General features: G+C 44.8%; 1 protein-coding gene across 1 annotated transcript; it reads right to left on the reverse strand.

Moving 5' to 3' along the window:
- Nucleotides 1-1,649: 1,649 nt before the first annotated feature.
- LOC104505202 (complement receptor type 1-like) lies at nt 1,650-9,033 on the reverse strand (the record flags this gene model as incomplete). The annotated part of the gene is made up of 12 exons (XM_010155440.1): nt 1,650-1,731; nt 1,994-2,069; nt 2,212-2,241; nt 2,461-2,640; nt 4,288-4,470; nt 4,771-4,953; nt 5,730-5,912; nt 6,531-6,710; nt 7,453-7,538; nt 8,091-8,190; nt 8,429-8,614; nt 8,851-9,033. Coding segments are annotated over 12 exons (1,652 nt in total), but the record flags the coding sequence as incomplete, so codon positions are not given.
- Between the last annotated feature and the right edge of the window lie 294 nt (nt 9,034-9,327).

The following is a 9,327-nucleotide window of genomic DNA, read 5'->3' on the forward strand; positions in this document are numbered from 1 at the left end:
GGTTGATGGCGGCAGCGGGGCCGTTACCGCTTTCTCTCCCCGCGTCTACCCTTGTGAGCCACTGCCTGCCTCTCCCCTGAGGAGACCAAACCCTTTCTTGGGCAGAGGCGCCCATGACTTCGGCAAAGAGGAGAAGCGTTATGGCGGGGGGGGGGTTGATGGCGGCAGCGGGGCCGTTACCGCTTTCTCTCCCCGCGTCTACCCTTGTGAGCCACTGCCTGCCTCTCCCCTGAGGAGACCAAACCCTTTCTTGGGCAGAGGCGCCCATGACTTCGGCAAAGAGGAGAAGCGTTATGGCGGGGGGGGGGGGAGCAGGGCTGCTTCTCCCTGGAAAACAAACTCTGTGTGTTGGCGAGCAGGGCAGTATCAGAAGAATAAATACAAAGACAGAACTCTAGCTGGACACAAAAGGAGAGGCAAAACACTTATTGCCCCATATTCAGCTTTTATTAAGTTAAGCATTTGTAGAGGAACACTGCAAATGAGCATTCCAGGAAGTAAACAGCAGCATCCACGGCCGCTGCTGACGCGAATACAGTTGCGATTAAGGGAATCTTTGGTCTGAGAAAGTGTGACTTCCACACAGGCACGGGCAAGGCTTTTGTGAATCTTGCTTCTCACAGCGTTTGCAGATGGAGGAGGGAAATGCTCTTCGTCAGCCGGCAGCAGTAGAGAATTCCCTCTGAAACAGCAGCTGTACCGCGTGCAGTTTGAGGTTTTGTTAGATTCTTTCAGTAATTGACCTGAGCAGAAGGAGCATCTATGTTGGTTCTACAGTAAAGTCCCTTTTCCGCCACAGAATTTCAGTCTCAGCGTGAGCAACGCTTCCATGCAACCTGCAGCTGCTCCCTGTAGGGAGAACAGGTCAAATGCCTGTCAGGCGGCAGCAAGGATGCCCAGCCTAGGGAAAAAATGACATCAGGGTGTTAAAATTAGACTTTTCCGGTTTTCACACGGATGTCTAGTAACTCAGGAAGGGAGAAGAGAATTTCTGGGAAGTGCATTGTTTCAAAGGGGGAGTTATCTAAAACCAGATTTAAAAAGAATGGGTGTTTCTGGGTGCCGCTTTGTAGTCAAAGCTGATTATGTTCAGAGTCCTGCTAACAGTGAAAATTGTTATCTGCAATAGATTCAGCAAAGAAAGTAGATTCACCTGTAAGAAAAAAATGGCCTTGCAGTAGTGTAAAAGCAAGCAAAAACCCAAAAGGCCCAGTTCAGCATCCTTTTCTTGTGCTAGTGCTGTTAAGGTAGTTTGTTAGAGAGCAAGCTCTTCCATAATCCTTACAAAACGAAAGTAAGTTTATGGCAGAAGCAAGGCACAGCCTGCAAGTCTGATGCCATGGTTGTCATTTATTCAGATTATGCAAAAGGAAACACACACATTGAGCGTGGTGTCTAGAACATTATCTGGACTCAGTTCTCTGTATGTTTGGTGGAGGTGTATGAAATGTGTCAGATGTGCCTGTATGATGCCAAAAAGAAAACCAGTATGTTTAAAAAACCCATTTTGTTTAGAAGAATGTCTTTCATTTCATCAGCAAAATCTTCCCAGAGGCGTAAGAGTTTTCTACTTGAATGACTGTATTGGAACAACTCAAGTTTGCGCCTATAACCGGTATTTTATGTAGAGGAATATATAGCCATACCTTCTATGGAAGACATGAACATTTCTGTTCAGTGATCTGGTTCAGAGGGGTTTGGTAAGAATAGTTTTCATACGTATTATAGTAGCTAAGTGAAAAAGAAGAAAACAGTGAACTGTGTTGGTTTGTAGAAGAACACTCAGGTTGGTTTCCTCTAAGGAAGAGAGTCTTGAAATAAAACAACATAACCACACCATGAATTCCAGGTTGCTGTGCCTTGTACAGTTCACAGGCATGAGCTGAACATACAAAATTACAAGACCTGGGTACACTCGGGCAAATATTTCAAGTATGTAAAACTTGAGACTTGGTAACAAAGAACATGAATAAACATCTGGAAACTGCCTTACCCTTCCTTCTGCTTAGAAATAATTTTCCAGGCAATGCCTGCCCCCAGGAGAAGCAGAACTCCTGCAGCTGCGACTCCTGAGAGAGAAGAGTGCGTGTTACTTCCACTGCATGTTTTAAAGCATATCAGCATGGAAGACAAAATGGGCAGAGGGAAATGGTGCAACCGAGGCCACTAAGCTAAAGGTCTGGCCACAAAAAACGTTGCTAAGCTGCTTACCTAGGCCTACTGAACTGGTCTTTTGTGATGCTGAAGGGAAGAGAAAAAGAAAAATCAGCAAACTAACAAAATACGGTGTTTCTCGGCTGTAGTTAATCACACAAAGCTTTTACTGCTAAGGCCAACAACACAGGCTTTCTTAAAAAGCATATTATATACGCTTTTTTCCCCATACAGAAAGGCATTTGCATGTTTAAAATGCATCTGCAGGTTTCTGTTTGGTCTTTGCCTCATTTCCATTGCACTCACTCAGTTTACAGGCTGGTACAGGAGGGTCCCAGCTGAAGTCCTCTTGGCACTGAATCTGACTGATGCCTTCCAAGGTGTAACCATCGTCGCATTCAAGAGTGATGTTAGTCCCAGAGCGATAAGTATTTTCTTTTATGGCTTTCTTAACACCTTGAATTTCTGGGAATACACATCTGATCTCTGAAATTAGAAATAACAAAAAAAGGACTTTTAATGAGAAGGAACATAAAATACATTAAATACAACAGTGGGATATTTAAGATATTGTTCTTGAATTCTTTCTGAATGTAACCAGGAATTAATTCCTATTCCACAGGGTAATTCCCTTTGTTGTGGCTGCAGAAGAGGGTAGGGGTCTTACTCCCACATGTGACTGTTTGTACGGAACAGCTACTCCACACTGACACGGCACATGGGAAGTCGAGTGTAGTAGGGGGACCCTGAGAGAAGCCTACCAGAGAAAGAGATTTTTCTGATATTGGACAACCAAAACATTTGGAGAAGAAAGGTGTAGCAGGGAAGAATGCAGTGGGATCTTTAGAGCCAACTGCCTATAACCCTGTTCTGGTCTGTTGAAGTCTCTTGTCCTTCAAAGATGTAAGCAGCCGTATTACTTAACAACAATGTATTTATTAATTAGTCCCATCTAAGCTATTTATACCACTGAATTCAATGAAATGGAGTTAGTGGCTTCGATTTAGGTGTCTAATCATCTCTGAGAGTCCAAGCCCAACAATTCTGGAAGGGAAGGTTCTCAGTGGAGGCCCAAGGGGTAAAATCTAACATGTGGCTATTAACCTTTGTTTCTCATCTTTTTTTAATATTTATTTTTGCTTTCACATGTATTGGTTACTAAGGATGCTTCACTACCACGGGAATGTGGGATGGCAGGGAGAGTTTTTCTGTGACACTGCTTCCTTTAAAGATCCTCTGACTTATTTAAATAAATATTTGGTACGTTATTTCCTCTCATTGTTATCCAAGCTCATTCCAACTCTTGAGTCACTGAGGTGGGTGCAACTCCACTGGGGAAGCACCCTGTGTGGGTAATGAATTTATTCTGGTGAATGACCAGTTTTCCATGCAGGAACACCCACACTAGGAATCTTGTGACATTCATTAAGTTTCCTTTAGTCAAGTTTTCTGTGACTGACCTTCCCAGCTACACGGAAGTGCCAAGTCACAGATAGAGGGGCATTTGCCGAGAAGGGAAGAGTCAGCCTCACGTGTATCTACAAACCATCAGAGACAAGTTCTCTGTTACAATCTCTTCCTTTGTCTCCTGTTAGCGATAACTGGAGAGTGAGAGACACAAAAAGGGAATGAAAAAGAAGGGAAGGGAGAAAGTTCCTATTCATCTACAAAAAATTAAAATCTTTTAGTGGAGGGAAGCTGGTAAACAACTCATTCATAGCATCAAGAGCAGAGGTGGGAAACATGCGAGCATTAAAGCTGCCTTTCAGAATTGCCCCTCTTGTACTCATAACCTTCTGACTGTAAGCACAAGGTTCCCATCCTGCTTCTTTACAACAATATCATACTCTTCCCAGGCATACAAAGAGTAGATAAATTCATAATTGACATATCAACACTACTAGCTATGATATGGAAGTGGTTCCCAAGCAAAATTAGGGGATGGAGTTCAGTGTTATATGCAGAAGATTTTATTGCTTAGATTTTGGCCCATGTATCTCTCCAAAGAATGATCTTTTTTCCCCAAAGTAAAGTGTGTATGTCAGCATGGCTGCCTGTCTCCTCAGCCCGTTTCTGGGAGATGTTTGCCACCGTGAATTCCAAACTGCATAAGCAAACCAAGCACAAACACACCTTTGCACCGAGGAAGAGGCTGGCTCCAGGCTCCTGACGCTGTGCAGGTGATGAAAGCATTCCCAACGAGTGAATACCCAGGATTGCAGCTGTAGGATACAGATACTCCGTAGGAAAAAGTGTCAGAGATGTTGCCTTGGAGCTTCCCGTTGGTGATGTTTGGAGGGTAGAAACACTTCACAACTGGAAAGTCAGGGAGAGACAAATGAGAGTGTTGACATGAGGATCCTGATGGATGGCCAGAGAGGAGCTAAGGCACCATACCTTTGCGGCCTTGACCGTTCCCTTTTAATTTCTTCACCTAGGCTCAACTACTGATTTCTTAACCCTGTAACTGCATCACACTTTGGAAATGGATATAAACGATGTTGTTCTCATCACTCATGCTGTAGTAAAGAACTCAGATCTAGTCCTTATACAAACCTTTCCTTAATGCAAGTCATGTTAAATGTCCTTTCTTAGCCCTCTGCAAGAACAACACACCTTGACAGACCGGAGGAGGATGGCTCCAGGCTCCAGACTGTGTGCAATAAATGGATGCTGTCCCGATGAGGGAGAAGCCAGGCTTACACATGTAGCTTACAGATGTTCCAGGGCTGAAAATCATTTTTGCTGGGCCACTGAGAGACCCGTGAGCAATATCTGCAGGCTTGAGACAGTGCCGCACTGATAAGAGAGAAGTGCAGATCAAAACAGAGCTCATATGGGCAAGAGGGGAAACTCCTGAGCGTCTGTGGACAGCTGTATGCTCACTCCCATGGCACCAAATCCCACACACAGAGCCAGCCCTGCCCCAACCCTCTGCACTCACTGCACCCCAAATCATCTCTAAAGCATATGGCATCACACACACCTCTTCTGACGCAAAGGAACATTGCCCAGCACCATCTTTCCTGGGATATCAGATACGAGTGATTCGTTCATATATATAATGGGAATTGCACGCTTGTAAGACCATCTTACAGATCTTCAGATCTGAACACTAGACTCTGGATTCCTCTCACCTCCTAAACATGTTGCAACATGCTACCAGGAGTGGTAACATCAAAAAGGATAGCCATCCAAGATAACATGCTTTCCCCTCTCACAGAAGAGGAGTGGAGGATCCCTCATGCCTCCAAGCTGGCATTAGGACTTCTGGAGGTCTTCTGGGACGTTGGCAGTGTTGTATTCAATTGTAATGATGTCTCCAGGCCCACAGGGAGAATCCAACATCATAGTTTTTCGATTCCCAACTCGGGCTCGCACAGCCAAGTGTGGACAGCGAGGCTGTAAAGAACCCTTTAGATTGTGAAACTTGGTGGAACAGAGACCACGGAGACCTCATTCCTTCTTTAGTGGTGGAACAACAGCTTGTTTCAGCAAGTCCTTAGCCAAATATCGCTATGTGTTTAACGCATTTTAAAAGCCAAGATGATTCAGTGAAAAGAGCACACCCTCACCTTCGCACCGAGGAAGGGGATGGCTCCAGACTCCATATGCTGTACAGCGAACAGACTGACTCCCAATGAGCGAGAAGCCGTGTTTGCAGCGGTAGTGCACAAGTGCTCCTACATCAAATGTGTCTGAGAAATGACTGCTGTGTTCCCCATTAGCAATGCTTGGAGGAGGCAGACACTTGACTACTGCAAGAAGAGAGGGAGAAGGTGATGTTAAATTGTCAAAAAGGTGATAACAAGAGTAAAAAGGTGCAATTACTCCTCTTCCCTGCAAAGAGCAGGGCAGGTTGGGAGGACGAGTTAGTGGTTAGTAAATCTTGCCTCTTCCTACCTGACTTCACTGTGGTATCAGGATGATGATAGTGTTCTGCCACGCCATCTGAATGCAGAATTAAGAGTTTAAAATAAACATTTGATTGATCAAATACAATACACAAATTTACCTTGTTTTTCCATCATTCTGCCTTAATATTTCCAGAAAAAATTTCACTCCTCTCTGAGAGTCAGTGTCCTGCCATGAAGCTGTCAAATTTCTCACTTTCAGGAAATTAGGAGAACACAGATGATAGATTGCACCAAGCAGGGTGAGAAAAGTGCAAATCATGGTTATAGTTACAGCATTACCCAAAACCTGGTTATCTCCTCTCTGAGAAGAGGGACATAAATAAAAGGACCAATTTCTGGTTTCTCCTTAAAGTAGTTGGAGCAAACAGGAAAAATCAAGTCAAGTTTGGCTTCAGTGTGTGGGTGGGAGCAGTCGGGGAGGAATCTGCAACGCTAGCAAGTCAGAGCGCTGATACTTACCCTTCTCGCAGACTGGGACGGGGGGATCCCATGTTTTATTAGCTTGGCACCGGGCTGTGCGATGGCCTCGCAAGGTGAAACCTTTACGGCACTTAAAGCTAACAGTATCTTTGTATGTGTAGCGATATTTAGGAACAATTATTCTCCCGTTCTGGATCTGTGGGACTGGACATACCACCTCTGAAAAGTAAATTCATTATCTCAAAGAGGGAGCTGTATATATGCTGTAATTGATGCATCCTATAAAGTGCATCCTTAACATGCCACTGCTCAGAGGAGCTTCACAGGTAGTACTTGGAGACTCACAGAAGAGGAAATTCAAGAATTGAGGGCTTTTTAGTTCCTTTAGGTACCCTAGTTTACCACACTATTGTATATATAAACATGGTTTTGTGCCTATAAACAGAATAATGCAAATACACTCCAAGTAAATATATTAAATGGTGTAGAAGTTCATAAGCGCTGTTAGTCATTCTCATGAGCGCTTTACTGTACCAAGCTCATGCCTTCCAAAGCAATTCCATCTGAATGAAAGACTAATTGCAACGAACAACCCTGCAAAACCGCCTTGTGGTTTGCATAACAGTACGGCATTTGGAAGATCCCAGTTCAATTTGCTCAATATTCCAGCAAGACGCATTTCTTCTTGAACTTATTATTTACGTTCGTGAAACAAAAGGGACGAATCCCTGCAGGCATCTCAACTCTTCATTCTACACCACTCTGAAAGATTGAAAGCTAGCGTCTGGAAGATTTTTAGAAGAAACCAAACCAGCAAGCAAAACAAAACAATCCTACAGGAATATTCTGCTTAAAAAATTCTTTTTCCTCAAGGTTCTATTTATTTTAAGTAAATTCCACTTCTTAATTTTAAGGATTTTTTTTGGCAACTCTGGGCCAGGTCTAGCCGTGACCTACTTACTCTGACAAATGGGAAGAACACCACTCCATGCCACATCTGCTCCAAACATCTCACACCGCCTGTGGGCCTGTCCAACCAGTCGGTGCCTGGAGTTACACAGAAAGAAGTATCGATTGATACGGAGTCATTCAGCTTGGATTTTGCCTCCCACTCTGACAATACCCCCAGAGGTTTCCTTCTGCAGCCTCTTGACTCCAACTGGTCACTGAGGTGTCTCTGTTGATTGATGGGAATGGAGGACACCAAGTTCCTTCTTCCCAGATTGAAGAGGAACAGCAATGATCCCAAATTACTGTGGATTAGGTTGGTCAGGTGCTATATCAGGACTCAGACCCAAGTGATTTCCAAACTGCTGGAGCCTCCGTGCAGCACGTGCTCACTTGCCCTCTCAGCTCCTGCTGGGTTGCCATCTGAGAAGGTAGAGCAAAGCTGAAGTTTGCAAAGTAATATTTTGAGCACAGGCAGGGAAAAATGAGAGCCAGTTCTCCCTTTCCTATGGCATAACTGGAACCAAAATGTGAATTCTGACTTGCTGTGGGAGGACGGCCCATGCAGGGGAGTGGGCTCTGAGCCTTCACAATAAGTTGCCCAACACCGAGCTCAGAAAATGGAACCAGTAAAGGCAGTGTGGGACTCACCCTTCTTCACACATGTGGCTCACGGTTGACCCAAAGAAGAGATCTGTCAGAACAACAACTCTGCCATTCTTTGGTGCTTCTGGGTGTTTACACTGTTTCCCTGGGAAAGAACAAGGCTGAGTTTAAACTCCTCTCTTGCAGTTTTGTAATGCACTATGAGGAGGTATCTTAAGGATCTGTCCACACTCAGACACCAATAAAGACCTGATTTTTAGAAGGCCAATAGCTGCCCAAACTATGTGACTAGTGAAGCCATGTATGAATAATTTTTAAAAAGAATTGCTCTAAGAACAGTTTTCAAAAACCAACACCAAACTGATTGAGCTATTCACTTTTACAGAACGCTAGCGCTTCAGACCACGTGTGGTTTTTGAGGCATGTCAGAGTTGGGGGTACTCCGGGGTGCCTGATGTGTCCTGGCTGGCAGCTGTATCGCACTGTGACCCCAACAGGAAACTCCATCAGATTTTTGTATTCCTCGGTTAGCTCAGCAAAGGTTAAGTTTGGTGGTGCTCCACAGCCACCTATCAGGAAAGAAAACAGGGAAAAATAGGGATATTACCTACACAAAGTTGTTTTAAAATGTATATTGCGTGTATGTAGGTAAAAGTTTACAAGCAAAACCGACAATGAAAGGGAAGCACTGAAAGATTCAACTGTATGGGAGGAGTGATTGAAAGCCTGTAGGACTCGTTCTTTCCATGGCAGAAATTCCCAGACTATCCATAACTCTAGCCACCGCCTCGGAACAACAGTGTACCTGCACACCGAGGAAGAGGGAGGCTCCAGTTTCCAGAGTCAGTGCAGTAAATGGATGCCTTTCCCAGGAGATTGTAGCCAGGGTCACAGCTATAATTTACAACCATCCCAGTAGTGAAAACTTCCAGGTCATGACTGTTGTGATGTCCTTTGTCAATACTTGGAGGTGCAGGACATCGCAGCACTAAAAAGAGGACAACAGAAAATTTAAAAAGGGCATGAAGAAGGTAACATGCAAGAAGGATGCACACACAAAGCCACCCAAGGGAACGCAGCATCCCGCACGTGCTGGAAGCAGGCCTAGACCCATGGCTGTCACTGGACGTGCAGTTCCCCCTCCCCAAAGGCCAGTTCTGTGGGTTGGCACGTTTGCCTGCTCCAGTGTAAGTCAAACATGGGACAGAGGCTCAGCCAGCCAGGGGTGCACAGGGAGCTGCGGCAGCAGCCGTCCCCACCTGTGCAGCGAGGGTACGGCAGG

Source organism: Eurypyga helias, unplaced genomic scaffold (genome assembly GCF_000690775.1).
Source record: "Eurypyga helias isolate BGI_N326 unplaced genomic scaffold, ASM69077v1 scaffold33417, whole genome shotgun sequence".
Taxonomy (NCBI): Eukaryota; Metazoa; Chordata; class Aves; order Eurypygiformes; family Eurypygidae; genus Eurypyga; species Eurypyga helias.